Source organism: Hyla sarda, chromosome 1 (assembly GCF_029499605.1).
Source record: "Hyla sarda isolate aHylSar1 chromosome 1, aHylSar1.hap1, whole genome shotgun sequence".
Lineage (NCBI taxonomy): Eukaryota > Metazoa > Chordata > Amphibia > Anura > Hylidae > Hyla > Hyla sarda.
In genome coordinates, this window is record NC_079189.1 from 2478715 (window position 1) to 2503852 (window position 25138).

Below are 25138 nucleotides of genomic sequence, written 5' to 3' on the forward strand. Positions count from 1 at the left end.
TTACTGGCACGTTGGCTACAATCAGCCATGCCAAGGGTGGATAACATGCTCCGGCAGATCTGTATACTGATCATCTAGAAGCGGAGCAAGAATAGTTACATAGTTCATGAGGTTAAAAAAGGCCAGACATGAATTTCAACCTATATCCCTATCGTGTCTCTACTGTGTTGATCCAGAAGAAGGCTAAAAACCCTTACGAGGCTGATACCAATTGGCCCATAGTGTGTCTACTGTGCTCCGAATCATGTCAATTGAGCGGGCGTAAACATGGCCCTGCATCGAGGCAGACGTGACAAGACTGTGACCGACACTGACCAGGCCCCCGCTGTGGTGACCGACGCTGACCAGGCCCCCTGTGGTGACCGAAGCTGACCAGGCCCCCCCGTGGTGACCGAAGCTGACCAGGCCCCCTGTGGTGACCGACGCTGACCAGGCCCCCGCTGTGGTGACCGAAGCTGACCAGGCCCCCCCTGTGGTGACCGAAGCTTACCAGGCCCCCCCTGTGGTGACTGAAGCTGACCAGGCCCCCCCTGTGGTGACCAAAGCTGACCAGGCCCCCCCTGTGGTGACCGAAGCTGACCAGGCCCCTGCTGTGGTGACCGACGCTGACCAGGCCCGCCCTGTGGTGACCGAAGCTGACCAGGCCCCCCTGTGGTGACCGAAGCTGACCAGGCCCCCCTGTGGTGACCGAAGCTGACCAGGCCCCACCCCTGTGGTGACCGAAGCTGACCAGGCCCCCCCCTGTGGTGACCGAAGCTGACCAGGCCCCCTGTGGTGACCGAAGCTGACCAGGCCCCCTGTGATGACCGAAGCTGACCAGGCCTCCCCCTGTGGTGACCGAAGCTGACCAGGTCCCCCCCCCCCTGTGGCGACCGAAGCTGACCAGGGCCTCCCCCTGTGGTGAGCGAAGCTGGCCAGGCCCCCCCCCCCTGTGGTGACCGAAGCTGACCAGGCCCTCCCCCTGTGGTGACCGAAGCTGACCAGGCCCTCCCCCTGTGGTGACCGAAGCTGACCAGGGCCTCCCCCCGTGGTGACCGAAGCTGATCAGGCCCTCCCCCCGTGGTGACCGAAGCTGACCAGGGCCTCCCCCCGTGGTGACCGAAGCTGACCAGGCCCTCCCCCCGTGGTGACCGAAGCTGACCAGGCCCTCCCCCCGTGGTGACCGAAGCTGACCAGGGCCTCCCCCCGTGGTGACCGAAGCTGATCAGGCCCTCCCCCCGTGGTGACCGAAGCTGACCAGGGCCTCCCCCCGTGGTGACCGAAGCTGACCAGGCCCTCCCCCCGTGGTGACCGAAGCTGACCAGGGCCTCCCCCTGTGGTGACCGAAGCTGACCAGGGCCTCCCCCTGTGGTGACCAAAGCTTACCAGCCCCCCCCCCCCCTGTGGTGACCGAAGCTGACCAGGGCCCCTTTTAAAATTTGGAATGAGAATTTTTTTAATGCATAATTTTCTCTAGCTGGAACACCCCTGAAATTAATAAAATGGAATCATTAAAAAAAAAATTATGAATTTAAAATTTTTTATTAAAAAACTTAAATTAAATGTATTTTCTTCTGTGACTTAAAGGGGTACTCCACTGCCCTGGCGTTCGCTACATTTAGTTTCAAACACTGGGTGCGGGCTGCAAGGGTCATGATGTCACGGCGACACCCTCACGAGGTCATGACACGCCCCCTCAATGTAAATCTATGGGAGGGGGCGTGGCAGCCGCCACGCCCCCTCCCATAGACTTGCATTGAGAGGACATGGTGTGACGTCATAAGGGGGCGTGGCCATGATGTCACGACTACCACACCCAGCATTCGGAACTAAATGTTCCTAATGCTGGGGGCAGCGGAATACCCCTTAAAGTCACAGAAGGAAATTAATTTTTTAGAATTTTTTTAATTAATAATTTTTTTCATTATTCAATTTCATCGCCTTCATCTTTATAAAACTGCATGAAGAACAAATATTGATTCGTTTACATGTCCAAATATTATTTTTTAATAAAACCTTTGACGGGGAGTAATAAGTACAGTAATAAAAAAGTAACACTCATGGCTGGAAACCTCATCTCCAAATTTGAAAATTTGAGTTTGAAAATTTGTTTTAATCAACTAAAGCATCAAAATGGCTTCTCTCCCGTGTGCTTTCTCTTATGCATAACAAGATGAGATTGACTTGCAAAACATTGCGCACATTCTGAACATGAATATGGCTTCTCTCCTGTGTGCTTTCTCTTATGCAAAACAAGATACGATTTACACGTAAAACATTTTCCACATTCTGAACATAAATACGGCCTCTCCCCTGTGTGAGTCCTTTCATGTGTATCGAGACTTCGTTTGTTCGTAAAGCATTTCCCGCATTCTGGGCATGCATACGGCTTCTCTCCTGTGTGACTTCTGTGATGATTCCTTAGTTTGACTTTATTAGTAAAACATTTCCCACATTCTGAACACGAATGCGGCTTTTCCCCTGTGTGAATCCTTGCATGTTCCAGAAGACTTGGTTTATTTGTAAAACATTTCCCACACTCTGAACATGAATATGGTTTCTCTCCTGTGTGACTTCTCTTGTGTATTACAAGGTGTGATTTTAGTTTATAACATTTCCCACACTCTGAACATGAATACGGCCTCTCTCCTGTGTGAGTTCTCTCATGCCTAACAAATTCTGATGGGTTCAAAAAACATTTCCCACATTCTGAACAGGAATATGGCTTGTCTCCTGTGTGATTTCTCCCATGTGTGACAAGAGTTGATTTACTTGAAAAACATTTCCCACATTCTGAGCATGAATACGGCTTCTCTCCTGTGTGACTTCGTACGTGTATGAGAAGACGTGATTTGTGTGTAAAACATTTCCCACATTTTGTACATGAATACGGCTTCTTTCCTTTGTGACTTCTTTCATGTTTAACCAGATCTGATTTAATTGTAAAATCTTTCCCGCATTCTGAACATGAGTATGCCTTCTCTCCTGCGTGAATTCTCTCATGTTTAACAAGATGTGATTTCATTGCAAAACATTTGTAACATTCTGAACATGAATATGGCTTATCTCCTGTGTGACTTCTCTCATGTATAACAAGCTGTGATTTATATTTAAAACATTTCTCACATTCTGAACATGAATAAGACTTCTTTCCTGTGTGAATTCTTCTGTGTTTAACAAGATCTGATCTTTTTGTAAACTCTTTTCCACATTCACCATAATGAACCATTTCCTCCCCTTTCTGCTCTGTCCTTGTGGTAATAACATGTGGTTGGTCAGGAGAAGGTTCCTCGTGATCAGGTGGATTATTATAGGATAGATCTGGATGGACATTAGGGGTAAGGAGGTCTTCTCCTGAGGAGCGCTCCATGATCTCTCCATCTTCTCCTGAGGAGCGCTCCATGATCTCTCCATCTTCTCCTGAGGAGCGCTCCATGATCTCTCCATCTTCTCCTGAGGAGCGCTCCATGATCTCTCCATCTTCTCCTGAGGAGCGCTCCATGATCTCTCCATCTTCTCCTGAGGAGCGCTCCATGATCTCTCCATCTTCTCCTGAGGAGCGCTCCATGATCTCTCCATCTTCTCCTGAGGAGCGCTCCATGATCTCTCCACCTTCTCCTGAGGAGCGCTCCATGATCTCTCCATCTTCTCCTGAGGAGCGCTCCATGATCTCTCCATCTTCTCCTGAGGAGCGCTCCATGATCTCTCCATCTTCTCCTGAGGAGCGCTCCATGATCTCTCCATCTTCTCCTGAGGAGCGCTCCATGATCTCTCCATCTTCTCCTGAGGAGCGCTCCATGATCTCTCCATCTTCTCCTGAGGAGCGCTCCATGATCTCTCCACCTTCTCCTGAGGAGCGCTCCATGATCTCTCCATCTTCTCCTGAGGAGCGCTCCATGATCTCTCCACCTTCTCCTGAGGAGCGCTCCATGATCTCTCCACCTTCTCCTGAGGAGCGCTCCATGATCTCTCCATCTTCTCCTGAGGAGCGCTCCATGATCTCTCCATCTTCTCCTGAGGAGCGCTCCATGATCTCTCCATCTTCTCCTGAGGAGCGCTCCATGATCTCTCCATCTTCTCCTGAGGAGCGCTCCATGATACCTTCATCTTCTATTTCATAATTTATTGAGTTCTTAGTGGGGGTTTCTGTGAAGATAAAAATGTATTTTTTTTGTTTTACTGGAACAAACATTTTTTTTATGCAGTTTGAGGTTTTTTTGTTAAAGCCAGAAGTGAAGCCATCAAGAAGTAGACATCGCCAGGTTTGAGGCCAAAGCTTAAAGCTAATTTGTATGTGTCTACAACCTATATTTCTCTCAGAATTACCTTAATTTACTTTCAGTTATTGCTCAGCGAGGAATCTGTTCATGCAAAGTCGTGGGGCGTGTCCCTCTCTTCTCCTCACTGTGATGACTCCTCCCCCTCCCTCACTCTGCTCTGACTCACAGAGAGCACAGCAGCTCTCAACCTGCCTGCAGCCCTGTCAATCACTCATGGTGTCCATGACATGTTGATGACCACTGGACACTGCAGGACTGGTTTGTGTCCCAGGAGGCAGTGGGACCCCTAGAGGCCTCTTTTTGACTGGCTTTTTCAGCATGAAATACTGACAACTTTCTGATGAAAGCAATTGCTAACCATGTTGTTTTTGCATGCTTTATAATATAGCAAAAGTTATTGTACATGAAAGTGACCATTAACCCCTTAAGGACATAGCGTTTTTCCATTTTGCACTTTCTTTTTTTTCTCCTTATCTTTTAAAAATCATAAAAGGTATTTGCACCTATAAATCCATATGATGCTTATTTTTTGCGCCACCAATTCTACTTTGTAATGACGTCAGTCATTTTACCCAAAAATCTACGGCGAAAAGGAAAAAAAAAATTCATTGTGCGACAAAATGGAAGAAAAAATGCTGTTTTGTAAATTTTGGGGGATTCTGTTTCTAAGCGTTTTTTCATTAGAAATGACCCCTTATCATTATTCTGTAGGTCCATACGGTTAAAATGATCCCCGACTTATATAGGTTGGATTTTGCATAACTACATGCAGGAAAATGTATATGTTTAAAATTGTCATCTTCTGACCCCTATAACTTTTTTATTTTTCCGCGTACGGGGCAGTATGAGGGCTCATTTTTTGCGCTGTGATCTGAAATTTTTAGCAGTACCATTTTGTTTTGATCCAACTTTTTGATAGCTTTTTATTCATTTTTTTATGTTATAAAAAGTGACCAAAAATACGCAATTTTGGACGTGGAATTTTTTTTGCCGTGTACACCATTGACCGTGCGGTTTAATTAACTACCGTATTTATCGGCGTATAACACGCACTTTTTAGGCTAAAATTTTTAGCCTAAAGTCTGTGTGCGTGTTATACGCCGATACACCCCCAGGAAAGGCAGGGGGAGAGAGGCCGTCGCTGCCCGCTTCTCTCCCCCTGCCTTTCCTGGGGTCTAGAGCGCTGCTGTCGGCCCTTTTCACCCCCTGGTTATCGGCGCCGCTGCCCGTTCTGTCCCCCTGACTATTGGTGCCGGCGCCGATAGCCAGGGAGAGAGAAGCGGCGCCGACAGCCAGGGGGAGAGAAGGGGCAGCGGCACCCATTGCCGGTGCATTGCCGTGGAATGAGATTTGCCATAGAATGAGATGGTCCGCCTCCATCACATCCTATTGGCTCTCTCTTGTCACGTGACATATTTAAACGTCACGCATCGATGCGCACAGTAGTGTCAGTTTGGCTATCACAGGGAGAGGATCTCCTCACCCTGTGATAGCTGAAGCTGTACGGAGCTCTCATGGCCTCTGTGGCCCGACAGAAGATCACACATGTACGCAGCTCATACGGCTGCCTCATATACATTTACTGTTGATGCACAGCGCTATCGGGATCCCTATGCCCGATGGCGCTGTCATCAGGATCCCCACGCCCGCAGCTGTACTCCCCGTCCCCCGCAGCTGTACTCCCCGTCCCCCGCATCTCTACTCCCCGTCCCCCGCATCTCTACTCCCCGTCCCCCGCAGCTCTACTCCCCGTCCCCCGCAGCTCTACTCCCCGTCCCTCCGTAGCTCTACTCCCCGTCCCTCCGTAGCTCTACTCCCCGTCCCGTTAACGCTCAGGGAGCGGGGAACAGAAAGTAGAGCATCGGGCGCAGGTCAAGTTATTCGCGTAGTGCTGCGCATGCGCAGTACTACTTTACCTGCGCCCGATGCTCTACTTTCTGTTCCCCGCTCCCTGAGCGTTAACGGGACGGGGAGTACAGCTGCGGGGGGCGGAGGACGGGGAGTAGAGCTGCGGGCGTGGGGCGCTCGCGGGGACGCACACTGATGACAGCGCCATCGGGCGTAGGAATCCCCATAGCGCTGTGGATCGCTCCCTGAGCGTTCACAGGGGACGGGGAGTAGAGCTGCGGGGGACGGGGAGTAGAGATGCGGGGGACGGGGAGTAGAGCTGCGGGGGACGGGGAGTAGAGCTGCGGGGGACGGGGAGTAGAGATGCGGGGGACGGGGAGTACAGCTGCGGGGGACGGGGAGTAGAGATGCGGGGGACGGGGAGTAGAGATGCGGGGGATGGGGAGTACAGCTGCGGGGGACGGGGAGTAGAGATGCGGGGGACGGGGAGTACAGCTGCGGGGGACGGGGAGTACAGCTGCGGGCGTGGGGATCCTGATAACAGCGCCATCGGGCATCGGGATCCCGATAGCGCTGTGGATGAACAGTAAGTGTATATGAGGCAGCCGTATGAGCTGCGTACATGTTTGAACTTCTGTCGGGCCACAGAGGCCATGTGAGCTCCGTGCAGCTTCAGCTATCACAGGGTGAGGAGATCCTCTCCCTGTCATAGCCAAACTGACACTGCTGTGCGCATCGATGCGTGACGTTTAAATATGTCACGTGACAAGAGAGAGCCAATAGGATGTGATGGAGGCGGACCATCTCATTCTATGGCAAATCTCATTCCACGGCAATGCACCGGCGCCGCTGCCCCGTTGCCTCCCCCCATCCCCGGTGGCATAATTACCTGAGTCGGGTCCGCGCTGCTCCAGGCCTCCGTCGTGCGTCCCCGGCGTCATTGCTATGCGCTGAACGGCGCGGCGCATGACGTCAGAGCGCCGCGCCGTGCATAGCAACGACGCTGGGGACGCACGACGGAGGCCTGGAGCAGCGCGGACCGGACTCAGGTAATTATGCCACCGGGGATGGGGGGAGGCAACAGGGCAGCGGCGCCGGCAATGGGTGCCGCTGCCCCTTCTCTCCCCCTGGCTGTCGGCGCCGCTTCTCTCTCCCTGGCTATCGATAGTCAGGGGGACAGAACGGGCAGTGGCGCCGATAACCAGGGGGTGAAAAGGGCCGACAGCAGCGCTCTAGACCCCAGGAAAGGCAGGGGGAGAGAAGCGGGCAGCGACGGCCTCTCTCCCCCTGCCTTTCCTGGGGATATATCGGGGTATAACGCGCACACACGCACCCTCATTTTACCATGGATATTTGGGTAAAAAACTTTTTTTACCCAAATATCCTTGGTAAAATGAGGGTGCGTGTTATAGGCCGGTGCGTGGTATACCCCGATAAATACGGTATATATTTTTATAGTTCGGACATTTACGCACGCGGCGATACTACATGTTTATTTTTATTTACACAGTTTTTTTTTTATTATGGGAAAAGGGGGGTGTTAAATGATCTTCATTAACTATTTTTGTTCACTTTTTTTTGCAATGTTATAGGAGACTATAACACTGCACACACTGATCTCTTACACTGATCATTGTTATCCCATAGGAGACTATAACACTGCACACACTGATCTCTTATACTGATCATTATTATCCCATAGGAGACTATAACACTGCACACACTGATCTCTTACACTGATCATTGTTATCCCATAGGAGACTATAACACTGCACACACTGATCTCTTATACTGATCATTGTTATCCCATAGGAGACTATAACACTGCACACACTGATCTCTTATACTGATCATTATTATCCCATAGGAGACTATAACACTGCACACACTGATCTCTTACACTGATCATTGTTATCCCATAGGAGACTATAACACTGCACACACTGATCTCTTATACTGATCATTGTTATCCCATAGGAGATTATAACACTGCACACACTGATCTCTTATACTGATCATTGTTATCCCATAGGGGACTATATCACTGCACACACTGATCTCTTATACTGATCATTGTTATCCCATAGGGACCTATAACACTGCACACACTGATCTCTTATACTGATTATTGTTATCCCATAGGAGACTATAACACTGCACACACTGATCTCTTATACTGATCATTGTTATCCCATAGGGCCTATAACACTGCACACACTGATCTCTTATACTGATCATTGTTATCCCATAGGGACCTATAACACTGCACACACTGATCTCTTATACTGATCATTGTTATCCCATAGGAGACTATAACACTGCACACACTGATCTCTTATGCTGATCATTGTTATCCCATAGGGACCTATAACACTGCACACACTGATCTCTTATACTGATCATTGTTATCCCATAGGGACCTATAACACTGCACACACTGATCTCTTATACTGATCATTATTATCCCATAGGGGGCTATAACACTGCACACACTGATCTCTTACACAGCCATAGCTTTGCATTGATCAGTGTTATCCCGGTTGATTGCTCAAGTCTGGATTTCAGGCTTGGAGCAATCAATCGATGATCAGACGCGCAGGACGCAGGTAAGAGACCCTCCTGCTGCGTCCTAGCTGATTTTATCGCAATTTTATCGCGATGTCCCGATCAGCCCGACTGAGCTGCCGGGATGCTTTTACTTTCACTTTTAGAAGTGGCGATCAACTTTGATCGCCGCTTCTAAAGAGTTAATGCCGGACATCTGCCGGAACGGTATACCCGGCGTTCTGCAGCAAGGGGTTAAAGAAGTACTCCGGTGTAATTATTATTATTATTTTTTTTAAATCAACTGGTGCCAGAAAGTTAAACAGATTTGTAAATTACTTTTATTAAAAAATATTTGTCCTTTCAGTACTTATCAGCTGCTGTATGCTCCAAAGGAAGTTGCGTAGTTCTTTCCAGTCTGACCATAGTGCTCTCTGCTGACACCTCTGTCTATGTCAGGAACTGTCCAGAGCAGGGACAAATTCCCACAGTGGACAGTTCCTGACACAGACAGAGGTGTCATCAGAGAGCAATATGGTCAGACTGGAAAGAACTACACAACTTCCTTTGGAGCATACAGCAGCTGATAAGTATGGGAAGGATTAAGATTTTTAAATAGAAACAATTTACAAATCTTTAACTTTCTGTAAAAAATTCTTTCCACTGGAGTACCCCTTTAAATTGTCAACAACAAGTACATGATTCTGGTCTCTGTGGACAATTTTATTACATTAACGTAGACTTTATGAATACACAAAAAACCTCAAGAAAACAGAAAAGCCCTGTTACGCCGAGCGCTCCGGGTCCCCGCTCCTCCCCGGAGCGCTCACAGCGTTCTCCTATTCGCAGCGCCCCGGTCAAACCTGCTGACCGGGTGCGCTGCGATAATGTTCCCAGCCGGGATGCGATTCGCGATGCGGGACGCGCCCGCTCGCGATGCGCATCCCGACTCGCTTACCAGACCCGTTCCCCGTCTGTGCTGTCCCGGCGCGCGCGGCCCCGCTCCCTAGGGCGCACGCGCGCCGGTTCTTTGCGATTTGGCGCATGAGGTTTTAATCAGTACCTTCACCTGTGCACTCCCTATTTATACCTCACTTCCCCTGCACTTCCTTGCCGGATCTTGTTGCCATTGTGCCAGTGAAAGCGTTTCCTTGTGTGTTCCTAGCCTGTGTTTCAGACCTCCTGCCGTTGCCCCTGACTACGATCCTTGCTGCCTGCCCCGACCTTCTGCTACGTCCGACCTTGCTCTTGTCTACTCCCTTGTACCGCGCTTATCTCAGCAGTCAGAGAGGTTGAGCCGTTGCCGGTGGATACGACCTGGTTGCTACCGCCGCTGCAAGACCATCCCGCTTTGCGGCGGGCTCTGGTGAATACCAGTAGCAACTTAGAACCGGTCCACCGACACGGTCCACGCCAATCCCTCTCTGGCACAGAGGATCCACCTCCAGCCAGCCGAATTGTGACAGTAGATCCGGCCATGGATCCCGCTGAGGTCCCGCTGCCAGTTGTCGCTGACCTCACCACGGTGGTCGCCCAGCAGTCGCAACAGATAGCGCAACAAGGCCACCAGCTGTCTCAACTGACCGTGATGCTACAGCAGCTTCTACCACAGCTTCAGCAACAATCTCCTCCGCCAGCTCCTGCACCTCCTCCGCAGCGAGTGGCCACATCCAGCCTCCGTTTATCTTTGCCGGACAAATTTGATGGGGACTCTAAATTTTGCCGTGGTTTTCTTTCACAATGTTCCCTGCATTTAGAGATTATGTCGGACCAGTTTCCAACTGAAAGGTCAAAGGTGGCTTTCGTAGTCAGCTTACTGTCTGGGAAAGCCCTGTCATGGGCCACACCGCTCTGGGACCGCAATGACCCCGTCACTGCCTCTGTACACTCTTTCTTCACGGAGATTAGAAGTGTCTTCGAGGAACCAGCCCGAGCCTCTTCTGCCAAGACTGCCCTGCTGAACCTGGTCCAGGCTAATTCTTCTGTTGGCGAGTACGCCATCCAATTCCGTACTCTCGCCTCCGAATTGTCCTGGAATAACGAGGCCCTCTGCGCGACCTTTAAAAAAGGCCTATCCAGCAACATTAAAGATGTTCTGGCCGCACGAGAAATCCCTGCTAACCTGCATGAACTTTTTCATCTTGCCACCCGCATTGACATGCGTTTTTCCGAAAGGCGTCAGGAGCTCCGCCAGGATATGGACTTTGTTCGCACGAGGCGGTTTCTCTCCCCGGCTCCTCTCTCCTCTGGTCCACTGCAATCCGTTCCAGTGCCTTCCTGCCACGTCAGGAAAGACGCACTCTGACTCCGCACAAAGGTGAGACAGCTCTCGATGTGAACTCTTCTTCTCCACGTCTTACTGTGCCTGTGCGGATTTCTTCTTCTAACTCCTCCTTCTCAGCTGTTGCCTTCTTGGATTCCGGATCTGCAGGAAATTTTATTTTGGCCTCTTTCATCAACAGGTTCAACATCCCGGTGACCAGTCTCGTCAGACCCCTCTGCATCGCCTCTGTTAATAATGAAAGATTGGACTGTACTGTGCGTTACCGCACGGAACCCCTCTTAATGTGCATTGGACCCCATCACGAAAAGATTGAATTTCTGGTCCTCTCTAACTGCACTTCGGAAATTCTTCTTGGACTACCTTGGCTTCAACGCCATTCCCCTACCCTCGACTGGACCACCGGGGAGATCAAGAACTGGGGTACTACTTGCCACAAGAACTGTCTTAAGCCTGCTCCCTGTACTGTCAGTCAAGACCCTGTGGCCCCTCCGATATCTGGTCTCCCCAAGGCCTATCTGGATTATGCTGATGTTTTTTGCAAAAAACAAGCAGAGACTTTGCCTCCTCACAGGCCTTATGACTGTCCTATTGACCTCCTCCCTGGTACTACTCCACCCCGGGGCAGAATCTATCCTCTGTCTGCTCCGGAAACACAAGCCATGATGGAGTACATCCAAGAGAATTTAAAAAAGGGGTTTATCCGCAAGTCTTCCTCCCCTGCCGGAGCTGGATTTTTCTTTGTTTCCAAAAAAGACAGCTCCTTACGCCCTTGCATTGATTACCGCGGACTTAATAAAATCACTGTAAAAAAATGCTATCCCCTACCTCTTATCTTGGAACTCTTTGACCGCCTACGAGGCGCCAACATCTTTACCAAGCTGGACTTAAGAGGTGCATATAATCTCATCCGCATCAGGGAGGGGGACGAGTGGAAGACCGCGTTTAACACCAGAGATGGACACTTTGAATATCTGGTTATGCTCTTTGGGCTTTGCAATGCCCCTGCCGTCTTCCAAGACTTTGTAAATGAAATTTTTCGTGATCTTCTATATACCTGTGTTGTGGTCTACCTAGACGATATTTTGATTTTTTCTGCTAACCTAGAAGAACACCGCCAGCATGTCCGCATGGTTCTTCAGAGACTTCGGGACAATCAATTATATGCCAAAATGGAAAAATGTCTCTTTGAATGTCAATCTCTTCCCTTCCTAGGATACTTGGTCTCTGGCCAGGGACTACAAATGGACCCAGATAAACTATCAGCCGTATTGGATTGGCCACGCCCCTCCGGACTCCGTGCTATCCAAAGTTTTTTGGGGTTTTCCAATTATTACAGACAATTTATTCCGCACTTTTCCACTATTGTGGCCCCTATCGTGGCCCTAACCAAGAAAAACGCCAACCCTAAGTCCTGGCCTCCTCAAGCGGAAGATGCATTCAATCATCTCAAAACTGCCTTTTCTTCTGCTCCCGTACTCTCCAGACCTGATCCATCTAGGCCCTTCTCGCTGGAGGTAGACGCCTCCTCGGTGGGACCTGGAACAGTACTCCTACAAAAAAATTCTTCCGGACATGCTGTTACTTGTGGTTTCTTTTCTAGGACCTTCTCTCCGGCGGACAAAAACTACTCCATTGGTGATCGAGAACTACTGGCCATAAAATTGGCGCTTGAGGAATGGAGGCACCTGCTGGAGGGATCCAAATATCCAGTTATTATATACACTGATCACAAGAATCTCTCCTATCTCCAGTCTGCCCAACGACTGAACCCTCGCCAGGCTAGGTGGTCATTGTTCTTTGCCCGTTTTGACTTTGAAATTAATTTTCACCCTGCTGACAAGAACATTAGGGCCGATGCCCTCTCTCGTTCATCGGATGCCTCTGAAGTGGAAGCTTCCCCGCAACACATTATTACTCCGGTCTGTCTGATCTCCACTTCTCCAGCCTCCATCAGACAAACTCCTCCAGGGAAGACCTTCGTCTCTCCACGCCAGCGCCTCAGGATTCTCAAGTGGGGACACTCCTCCCATCTCGCAGGCCATGCGGGCATCAAAAAATCCATCCAGCTCATCTCTCGATTTTATTGGTGGCCTACCCTGGAAGCTGATGTTGTTGATTTTGTTCGGGCTTGTACAGTCTGTGCCCGGGACAAGACACCTCGCCAGAAGCCTGCTGGTCTCCTCCATCCTCTGCCTGTTCCTGAGCGACCATGGTCTCAGATTGCTATGGACTTTATTACAGACTTACCTTTATCCCATGGCAACACAGTTATTTGGGTGGTCGTTGATCGATTCTCCAAGATGGCACATTTTATCCCTCTTCCAGGTCTTCCTTCTGCGCCTCAGTTGGCGAAACAATTTTTTATACACATTTTTCGCCTTCACGGGCTTCCTACGCATATCATCTCGGATAGAGGCGTTCAATTTGTGTCTAAATTCTGGAGGGCCCTCTGTAATCAACTTAAAATCAAGTTAAACTTCTCGTCTTCTTATCATCCCCAATCCAATGGGCAAGTAGAAAGAATTAATCAGGTCCTGGGCGACTATTTGCGACATTTTGTTTCCTCCCGCCAGGATGACTGGGCAGATCTTCTACCATGGGCCGAATTCTCGTACAATTTCAGAGTCTCTGAGTCTTCCGCTAAATCCCCATTTTTTGTGGTGTACGGCCGTCACCCTCTTCCCCCCCCCTTCCCACTCCCATGCCTTCTGGTTTACCCGCTGTTGATGAAGTGACTCGGGACTTCTCCATCATATGGAAAGAGACTCAAAATTCTCTCCTACAGGCCTCATCCCGGATGAAAAAACATGCCGATAGGAAAAGAAGAATTCCCCCCATTTTTGCTCCCGGAGACAAGGTATGGCTCTCCGCTAAGTATGTCCGCTTTCGTGTCCCCAGTTATAAACTGGGACCACGTTATCTTGGTCCTTTCAAAATCAAGTGCCAAATCAACCCTGTCTCTTACAAACTCCTTCTTCCTCCTTCTCTCCGTATTCCCAATGCTTTTCATGTCTCTCTCCTTAAACCGCTCATCCTTAACCGCTTCTCTCCCAAGGTTGTTTCTCCCACTCCAGTTTCCGGGTCATCTGACGTCTTTTCGGTGAAAGAAATTCTGGCATCCAAGACGGTCAGAGGTAAAAAAACATTTCTTGTTGATTGGGAGAATTGCGGCCCAGAGGAGAGGTCGTGGAAACCTGAGGACAACATCCTGGACAAGAACCTTATCCTCAAATTCTCAGGTTCCAAAAAGAGGGGGAGACCCAAGGGGGGGGGGGGTACTGTTACGCCGAGCGCTCCGGGTCCCCGCTCCTCCCCGGAGCGCTCACAGCGTTCTCCTATTCGCAGCTCCCCGGTCAGACCTGCTGACCGGGTGCGCTGCCATAATGTTCCCAGCCGGGATGCGATTCGCGATGCGGGACGCGCCCGCTCGCGATGCGCATCCCGACTCGCTTACCAGACCCGTTCCCTGTCTGTGCTGTCCGGGCGCACAGGGCCCCGCTCCCTAGGGCGCGCGCGCGCCGGGTCTTTGCGATTTAAAGGGCCGGTGCGCCACTGATTGGCACATGAGGTTTTAATCAGTACCATCACCTGTACACTTCCCTACTTATACCTCACTTCCCCTGCACTCCCTCGCCGGATCTTGTTGCCATTGTGCCAGTGAAAGCGTTTCCTTGTGTGTTCCTAGCCTGTGTTTCAGACCTCCTGCCGTTGCCCCTGACTACGATCCTTGCTGCCTGCCCTGACCTTCTGCTACGTCCGACCTTGCTCTTGCCTTATCCCTTGTACCATGCCTATCTCAGCAGTCAGAGAGGTTGAGCCGTTGCCGATGGATACGACCTGGTTGCTACCGCCGCTGTAAGACCATCCCGCTTTGCGGCGGGCTCTGGTGAAAACCAGTAGCAACTTAGAAGCGGTCCACCAACACGGTCCACGCCAATCCCTCTCTGGCACAGAGGATCCACCTCCAGCCAGCCGAATCGTGACAAGCCCAATCTTGTTTCCCCATCGAGTTCGTCTTCTTCCTACACAACCTACTGGGCATCACAGCTACATCCAATGGATGGCACAGGCATCACGCCACGCCACGCCCCTTTAATGCAAGTCTATGGGAGGGGAAGTGGTGGCCATCACACCCTCTCCCATAGACTTTCATTAAGGGGGCGTGGGGTGATGTCACGAGGTGTATGATCATGACAGGGCGTACCCCGCTGCCCTCTGTAAACATTCAGAACAAAATGTTCTGTACGCTCGGGCAGCAGAGTACCCCTTTAAATAAGCCTATGAATTGAAGAAAGAGTTGTGAACATATTTACATAAGGTAACGTTTGGGCCGAGCACCAATAAAGACTTGTGAGACTTTCCGGGCAGTCACGTCACGCCCTCTAAATTCATGTCTATGAGAGGGGCCGTGACGTAACGGACCGGAAAAATAGAGGTTTCCGAGACTGGAGAAACAGCCTGGCATAAAATGCTGCACGGAGATCGTGGGGGGGTCCCAGCGGCGGGTCCCCTGCAATCAGACATCTTATCCCCAATCCTATGGATACCCCAAAATCATGTCTCCACAGACAAGGTGAGGAAAGGTCATCTCTAGGTCATCACAGGTTAATCTGGTCTTGTTAGTCTGACCTTGATTCCTGCCATTGTTTTCAATGTTGTTTTATTGTTTCCTGCTAAATTTCTATTTGTTTTTGTCTTGTCCTTTTCTATATCAAACATAAAGATTTACATAAATCCCAGAAGCTGGAGCCGCCTGTCACGGATTTCCTGCCTGTTCCCGAATTCACTATCTAACCGCCTGCCCACCACCCGAGTCCGGACAATATCTGATCCGGTCCGTCACAACCTACACCAGGAAATGGTTCCATCTACCCGCTAACTCCAGATTCCAAAACCTGGATTCAAAAAAGAATGAAAACGTAGACGATATTTAGACTACAAATCCATTATTATATACCTGGGGTAACACCTCCTGGAATTATTACATACCTGGGGTAACACCTCCTGGAATTATTACATACCTGGGGTAACACCTCCTGGAATAATTACATACCAGGGGTAACACCTCCTGGAATAATTACATACCAGGGGTAACACCTCCTGGAATTATTACATACCTGGGGTAACACCTCCTGGAATTATTACATACCTGGGGTAACACCTCCTGGAATTATTACCTACCTGGGGTAACACCTCCTGGAATTATTATATACCTGGGGTAACACCTCCTGGAATTATTACATACCTGGGGTAACACCTCCTGGAATTATTACATACCTGGGGTAACACCTCCTGGAATAATTACATACCAGGGGTAACACCTCCTGGAATTATTACATACCTGGGGTAACACCTCCTGGAATAATTACATACCAGGGGTAACACCTCCTGGAATTATTACATACCTGGGGTAACACCTCCTGGAATTATTACATACCTGGGGTAACACCTCCTGGAATTATTACATACCTGGGGTAACACCTCCTGGAATTATTACATACCTGGGGTAACACCTCCTTTAATTATTACATACCTGGGGTAACACCTCTTAGAATTATTACATACCTGGGGTAACACCTCATGGAATTATTACATACCTGGTGCAACACCTCCTGGAATTATTACATACCTGGTGCAACACCTCCTGGAATTATTACATACCTGAGGTAACACCTCCTGGAATCATCACATACCTGGGGTAACACCTACTGGAATCATTACATACCTGGGGTAACACCTCCTGGAATTATTACATACCTGGGGTAACACCTCCTGGAATTATTAAATACCTGGGGTAACACCTCCGGGATAATTACATACCTGGGGTAACACCTCCTGGAATCATTGCACACCTGGGGTAACACCTCCTGGAATCATTACATACCTGGGGTAACACCTCTTGGAATTATTACATACCTGGGGTAACACCTCCTAGAATTATTACATACCTGGGGCAACACCTCCTGGAATTATTACATACCTGGGGTAACACCTCCTGGAATCATTACATACCTGGGGTAACACCTCCTGGAATTATTACCTACCTGGGGTAACACCTCCTGGAATAATTACATACCAGGGGTAACACCTCCTGGAATTATTACATACCTGGGGTAACACCTCCTGGAATTATTACATACCTGGGGTAACACCTCCTGGAATAATTACATACCAGGGGTAACACCTCCTGGAATTATTACATACCTGGGGTAACACCTCCTGGAATAATTACATACCAGGGGTAACACCTCCTGGAATTATTACATACCTGGGGTAACACCTCCTGGAATTATTACATACCTGGGGTAACACCTCCTGGAATTATTACATACCTGGGGTAACACCTCCTGGAATTATTACATACCTGGGGTAACACCTCCTTTAATTATTACATACCTGGGGTAACACCTCTTAGAATTATTACATACCTGGGGTAACACCTCATGGAATTATTACATACCTGGTGCAACACCTCCTGGAATTATTACATACCTGAGGTAACACCTCCTGGAATCATCACATACCTGGGGTAACACCTACTGGAATCATTACATACCTGGGGTAACACCTCCTGGAATTATTACATACCTGGGGTAACACCTCCTGGAATTATTAAATACCTGGGGTAACACCTCCGGGAATAATTACATACCTGGGGTAACACCTCCTGGAATCATTGCACACCTGGGGTAACACCTCCTGGAATCATTACATACCTGGGGTAACACCTCTTGGAATTATTACATACCTGGGGTAACACCTCCTAGAATTATTACATACCTGGGGCAACACCTCCTGGAATTATTACATACCTGGGGTAACACCTCCTGGAATCATTACATACCTGGGGTAACACCTCCTGGAATTATTACCTACCTGGGGTAACACCTCCTGGAATTATTACACAATTGGGGTAACACCTCCTGCCATTATTACATACCTGGGGTAACACCTCCTGGAAATATTACATACCTGGGGTAACACCTCCTGGAATTATTACATACCTGGGGTAACACCTCCTGGAATTATTACATACCTGGGGTAACACCTCCTGGAATTATTACATACCTGGGGTAACACCTCCTGGAATTATTACATACCTGGGGTAACACCTCCTGGAATTATTACATACCTGGGGTAACACCTCCTGGAATTATTACATACCTGGGGTAACACCTCCTGGAATTATTACATACCTGGGGTAACACCTCCTGGAATTATTACATACCTGGGGTAACACCTCCTGGAATTATTACATACCAGGGGTAACACCTCCTGGAATTATTACATACCTGGGGTAACACCTCCTGGAATTTCCTCCTTCAATTCCCTCATACACGGGTGATGGCCCCTCATCCTCTCTTCTTCATCCTCCACTTTATTATTAGTCAGATCTCCCCCCTGATGTGACACATAGAACAATTCACTACAATACAGCAGACAGGAGGAGCAACAGAGACCCCCAAAATCTATCCCCACATCTATGACTGCAGGACCCCCTATAGAGATGTAGGATCAGCCTCATCTACCTGATGCTTCTCTGGGACATTTCCCTCTGGACAGTCCTGGGAATACAGAGGGCGGGGACACCTCTCGGGTGGATTTCTATCAATGACTCCATCTGTAGGGAACACACAGGGAATGAATACATCAGTGCTGGATAGATTTCTATGTTACTATGTAGTGAGAGTGATATCTATATATATGTCTCTTCTTACCTTGTGATGTGAGGGGCCGGTGATCCTCCATCATGACTATGTCCTGGTACAGATCCTTGTGCCCTTCTACATACTCCCACTCCTCCATGGAGAAATAGACCGCAACATCCTGACACCTTATAGGAACCTGACACACAATGATACCGTCATCACCAGACCCCTCCATTACTGTATAATGTCCCAGCAGTGTCACCTCTCTAATCATCACCAGACCCCTCCATTACTGTATAATGTCCCAGCAGTGTCACCTCTCTAATCATCACCAGACCCCTCCATTACTGTATAATGTCCCAGCAGTGTCACCTCTCCAGTCATCACCAGACCCCTCCATTACTGTATAATGTCCCAGCAGTGTCACCTCTCTAATCATCACCAGACCCCTCCATTACTATATAATGTCCCAGCAGTGTCACCTCTCCAGTCATCACCAGACCCCTCCGTTACTGTATAATGTCCCAGCAGGGTCACCTCTCTAATCATCACCAGACCCCTCCATTACTGTATAATGTCCCAGCAGTGTCACCTCTCCAGTCATCACCAGACCCCTCCATTACTGTATAATGTCCCAGCAGTGTCACCTCTCCAGTCATCACCAGACCCCTCCATTACTGTATAATGTCCCAGCAGTGTCACCTCTCTAATCATCACCAGACCCCTCCATTACTGTATAATGTCCCAGCAATGTCACCTCTCTAATCATCACCAGACCCCTTCATTACTGTATAATGTCCCAGCAGTGTCACCTCTCTAATCATCACCAGACTCCTCCATTACTGTATAATGTCCCAGCAGTGTCACCTCTCTAATCATCACCAGACTCCTCCATTACTGTATAATGTCCCAGCAGTGTCACCTCTCCAGTCATCACCAGACCCCTCCATTACTATATAATGTCTCAGCAGTGTCACCTCTCCAGTCATCACCAGACCCCTCCATTACTGTATAATGTCCCAGCAGTGTCACCTCTCCAGTCATCACCAGACCCCTCCATTGCTGTATAATGTCCCAGCAGTGTCACCTCTCCAATCATCACCAGACCCCTCCATTACTGTATAATGTCCCAGCAGTGTCACCTCTCCAATCATCACCAGACCCCTCCATTACTGTATAATGTCCTAGCAGTGTCACCTCTCCAGTCATCACCAGACCCCTCCATTACTGTATAATGTCCCAGCAGTGTCACCTCTCCAGTCATCACCAGACCCCTCCATTACTGTATAATGTCCCAGCAGTGTCACCTCTCCAGTCATCACCAGACCCCTCCATTACTGTATAATGTCCTAGCAGTGTCACCTCTCCAATCATCACCAGACCCCTCCATTACTGTATAATGTCCCAGCAGTGTCACCTCTCCAATCATCACCAGACCCCTCCATTACTGTATAATGTCCCAGCAGTGTCACCTCTCCAGTCACCACCAGACCCCTCTATTACTGTATAATGTCCCAGCAGTGTCACCTCTCCAGTCATCACCAGACCCCTCCATTACTGTATAATGTCCCAGCAGTGTCACCTCTCTAATCATAACCAGACCCCTCCATTACTGTATAATGTCCCAGCAGGGTCACCTCGTCAGTCATCACCAGACCCCTCCATTACAGTATAATGTCCCAGCAGGGTCAACTCTCAAATCATCACCAGACCCCTCCATTACTGTATAATGTCCCAGCAGTGTCAACTCTCAAATCATCACCAGACCCCTCCATTACTGTATAATGTCCCAGCAGGGTCACCTCTCCAGTCATCACCAGACCCCTCCATTATTGTATAATGTCCCAGCAGTGTCACCTCTCCAGTCATCACCAGACCCCTCCATTACTGTATAATGTCCCAGCAGTGTCACCTCTCCAGTCATCACCAGACCCCTCCATTACTGTATAATGTCCCAGCAGTGTCACCTCTCCAGTCATCACCAGACCCCTCCATTACTGTATAATGTCCCGGCAGTGTCACCTCTCCAGTCATCACCAGACCCCTCCATTACTGTATAATGTCCCAGCAGTGTCACCTCTCCAGTCATCACCAGACCCCTCCATTACTGTATAATGTCCCAGCAGTGTCACCTCTCCAGTCATCACCAGACCCCTCCATTACTGTATAATGTCCCAGCAGTGTCACCTCTCTAATCATCACCAGACCCCTCCATTACTGTATAATGTCCCAGCAGTGTCACCTATCGAATCATCACCAGACCCCTCCATTACTGTATAATGTCCCAGCAGGGTCACCTCTCCAGTCAGCAGCTCAGTGATCCTGTGGATGAGTTCTAGGATCTTCTCCTCATGTATCAGTGAGTGAGGTGGAGGCTCCGTGATGGGGCCCCGGGCCCTGCTCTGTCCTCCTGACTCATGGAGATGGCTGCTGGGGGCCACACATTCCCCCCATGTCTTCTTCACTATGGTGTAATCCTGTGTATGGAGAGAGACAATGAGGGGACTGACCCCAGTATTCCTCCCTCACTACAAAGAGGAGATTGTGCCCCCTGTATAGAGCTCTAGTGAGCACATCTGGAATACTGGGGTCAGTTCTGGAGACCTCACCTACAAAGAGAAATCCAGAACATAGAGCGGAGCCAAAGATGGGGGGACAACAATGGTGGAAATGTAGATGGGGGACAACAATGGTGGAAATGTAGATGGGGGGACAACAATGGTGGAAATGTAGATGGAGACAACAATGGTGGAAATGTAGATGTGACAACAATGGTGGAAATGTAGATGGGGGACAACAATGGTGGAAATGTAGATGGGGGACAACAATGGTGGAAATGTAGATGGGGACAACAGTGGTGGAAATGTAGATGGGGACAACAGTGGTGGAAATGTAGATGGGGGACAACAATGGTGGAAATGTAGATGGGGGACAACAATGGTGGAAATGTAGATGGGGGGACAACAATGGTGGAAATGTAGATGGGGACAACAGTGGTGGAAATGTAGATGGGGACAACAATGGTGGAAATGTAGATGGGGACAACAGTGGTGGAAATGTAGATGGGGACAACAATGGTGGAAATGTAGATGGGGGGACAACAATGGTGGAAATGTAGATGGGGACAACAATGGTGGAAATGTAGATGGGGGACAACAATGGTGGAAATGTAGATGGGGGACAACAATGGTGGAAATGTAGATGGGGACAACAATGGTGGAAATGTAGATGGGGACAACAATGGTGGAAATGTAGATGGGGACAACAATGGTGGAAATGTAGATGGGGGGACAACAATGGTGGAAATGTAGATGGGGGACAACAATGGTGGAAATGTAGATGGGGGGACAACAATGGTGGAAATGTAGATGGGGGACAACAATGGTGGAAATGTAGATGGGGGGACAACAATGGTGGAAATGTAGATGGAGGGACAACAATGGTGGAAATGTAGATGGGGGACAACAATGGTGGAAATGTAGATGGGGGACAACAATGGTGGAAATGTAGATGGGGGACAACAATGGTGGAAATGTAGATGGGGGGACAACAATGGTGGAAATGTAGATGGGGGACAACAATGGTGGAAATGTAGATGGGGACATCAATGGTGGAAATGTAGATGGGGGGGGGACAACAATGGTGGAAATGTAGATGGGGGGACAACAATGGTGGAAATGTAGATGGGGACAACAATGGTGGAAATGTAGATGGAGACAACAATGGTGGAAATGTAGATGGGGACAACAATGGTGGAAATGTAGATGGAGACAACAATGGTGGAAATGTAGATGGGGACAACAATGGTGGAAATGTAGATGGGGGACAACAATGGTGGAAATGTAGATGGGGACAACAATGGTGGAAATGTAGATGGGGGACAACAATGGTGGAAATGTAGATGGGGGACAACAATGGTGGAAATGTAGATGGGGACAACAATGGTGGAAATGTAGATGGGGGACAAAAATGGTGGAACTGTAGATGGGGGACAACAATGGTGGAAATGTAGATGGGGACAACAATGGTGGAAATGTAGATGGGGGGACAACAATGGTGGAAATGTAGATGGGGACACAACAATGGTGGAAATGTAGATGGGGACAACAATGGTGGAAATGTAGATGGGGACAACAATGGTGGAAATGTAGATGGGGGGACAACAATGGTGGAAATGTAGATGGGGACACAACAATGGTGGAAATGTAGATGGGGACAACAATGGTGGAAATGTAGATGGGGACAACAATGGTGGAAATGTAGATGGGGGGACAACAATGGTGGAAATGTAGATGGGGGGACAACAATGGTGGAAATGTAGATGGGTCACCTCACCTCTCCGGTCAGCAGGTGGAGGATCTCCAAGGTGAAGTGTAATATTCTCTTAGTCATCTCATTCCTGTCCTTGTCCATCCTTGGGGGTCATTCAGGAGACAACTGGGTCAGCTGGAGGGAAAGAGGAGGAGCCTGAGTCACAAAACCAGCGACACAATGTAACAAACCTCCTCCTTCTCCTCTTCTTCTAATCTCCTCACTACTGGGGTGACACACTGTAAAAAATAAAAATCCTCCCCATGTAATCTCCTTACTACTGGGGTGACACACTGTAACAAACCTCCTCCTCATGTAATAAGCCTAAAACTACTGGGGTGACACACTGTAACAAACCTCCTCCTCATATAATCTCCTTACTACTGGGGTGAAACACTGTAACAAACCTCCTCAAGTAATCTCCTCACTACTGGGGTGACACACTGTAACAAACCTCCTCCTCATATAATCTCCTTACTACTGGGGTGACACACTGTAACAAACCTCCTCCTCATGTAATCTCCTTACTACTGGGGTGACACACTGTAACAAACCACCTCCTCATGTAATCACCTTACTACTGAGGTGATACACTGTAACAAACCTCCTCCTCATGTAATCACCTTACTACTGGGGAGACACACTGTAACAAACCTCCTCCTCATGTAATCTCCTTACTACTGGGGTGACACACTGTAACAAACCTCCTCCTCATGTAATCTCCTTACTACTGGGGTGACACACTGTAACAAACCACCTCCTCATGTAATCACCTTACTACTGAGGTGATACACTGTAACAAACCTCCTCCTCATGTAATCACCTTACTACTGGGGTGACACACTGTAACAAACCTCCTCCTCATGTAATCTCCTTACTACTGGGGAGACACACTGTAACAAACCTCCTCCTCATGTAATCTCCTTACTACTGGGGTGACACACTGTAACAAACCTCCTCCTCATGTAATCTCCTTACTACTGGGGTGACACACACTAACAAACATCCTACTCATGTAATCTCCTTACTACTGGGGTGACACACTGTAACAAACCTCCTCCTCATATAATCTCCTTACTACTGGGGTGAAACACTGTAACAAACCTCCTCCTCATGTAATCTCCTTACTACTGGGGTGACACACTGTAACAAACCTCCTCCTCATATAATCTCCTTACTACTGGGGTGAAACACTGTAACAAACCTCCTCCTCATGTAATCTCCTTACTACTGGGGTGAAACACTGTAACAAACCTCCTCCTCATGTAATCACCTTACTACTGAAGTGACACACTGTAACAAACCTCCTCCTCATGTAATCTCCTTACTACTGGGGTGACACACTGTAACAAACCACCTCCTCATGTAATCACCTTACTACTGAGGTGATACACTGTAACAAACCTCCTCCTCATGTAATCACCTTACTACTGGGGTGACACACTGTAACAAATCTCCTCCTCATGTAATCTCCTTACTACTGGGGTGACACACTGTAACAAACCTCCTCCTCATGTAATCTCCTTACTACTGGGGTGACACACTGTAACAAACCTCCTCCTCATGTAATCTCCTTACTACTGGGGTGACACACTGTAACAATCCTCCTCCTCATGTAATCTCCTTACTACTGGGGTGACACACACTAACAAACATCCTACTCATGTAATCTCCTTACTACTGGGGTGACACACTGTAACAAACCTCCTCCTCATGTAATCTCCTTACTACTGGGGTGAAACACTGTAACAAACCTCCTCCCCATGTAATCTCCTTCCTACTGGGGTGAAACACTGTAACAAACCTCCTCCTCATGTAATCACCTTACTACTGAGGTGACACACTGTAACAAACCTCCTCCTCATGTAATCACCTTACAACTGAGGTGACACACTGTAACAAACCACCTCCTCATGTAATCACCTTACTACTGAGGTGACACACTGTAACAAACCTCCTCCTCATGTAATCTCCTTACTACTGGGGTGAAACACTGTAACAAACCTCCTCCCCATGTAATCTCCTTCCTACTGGGGTGAAACACTGTAACAAACCTCCTCCTCATGTAATCACCTTATTACTGAGGTGACACACTGTAACAAACCTCCTCCTCATGTAATCACCTTACAACTGAGGTGACACACTGTAACAAACCACCTCCTCATGTAATCACCTTACTACTGAGGTGACACACTGTAACAAACCTCCTCCTCATGTAATCACCTTACTACTGGGGTGACACA

The 25138-nt window shown here is 48.7% G+C and overlaps 1 protein-coding gene across 1 annotated transcript in view; it reads right to left on the reverse strand.

Annotated features, from left to right (window-relative positions):
* Window positions 1–1962: 1962 nt before the first annotated feature.
* Window positions 1963–25138, reverse strand: part of LOC130303350 (oocyte zinc finger protein XlCOF7.1-like) — a 197817-nt gene continuing 174641 nt past the window's right edge. Inside the window, 5 exon segments of the mRNA XM_056551778.1 lie at window positions 1963–4125; window positions 18228–18336; window positions 18465–18556; window positions 18654–18780; window positions 20882–21055. Coding sequence (XP_056407753.1) covers window positions 2108–4125; window positions 18228–18336; window positions 18465–18556; window positions 18654–18780; window positions 20882–21055 — 2520 coding nt within the window. The 3' untranslated portion in view covers window positions 1963–2107.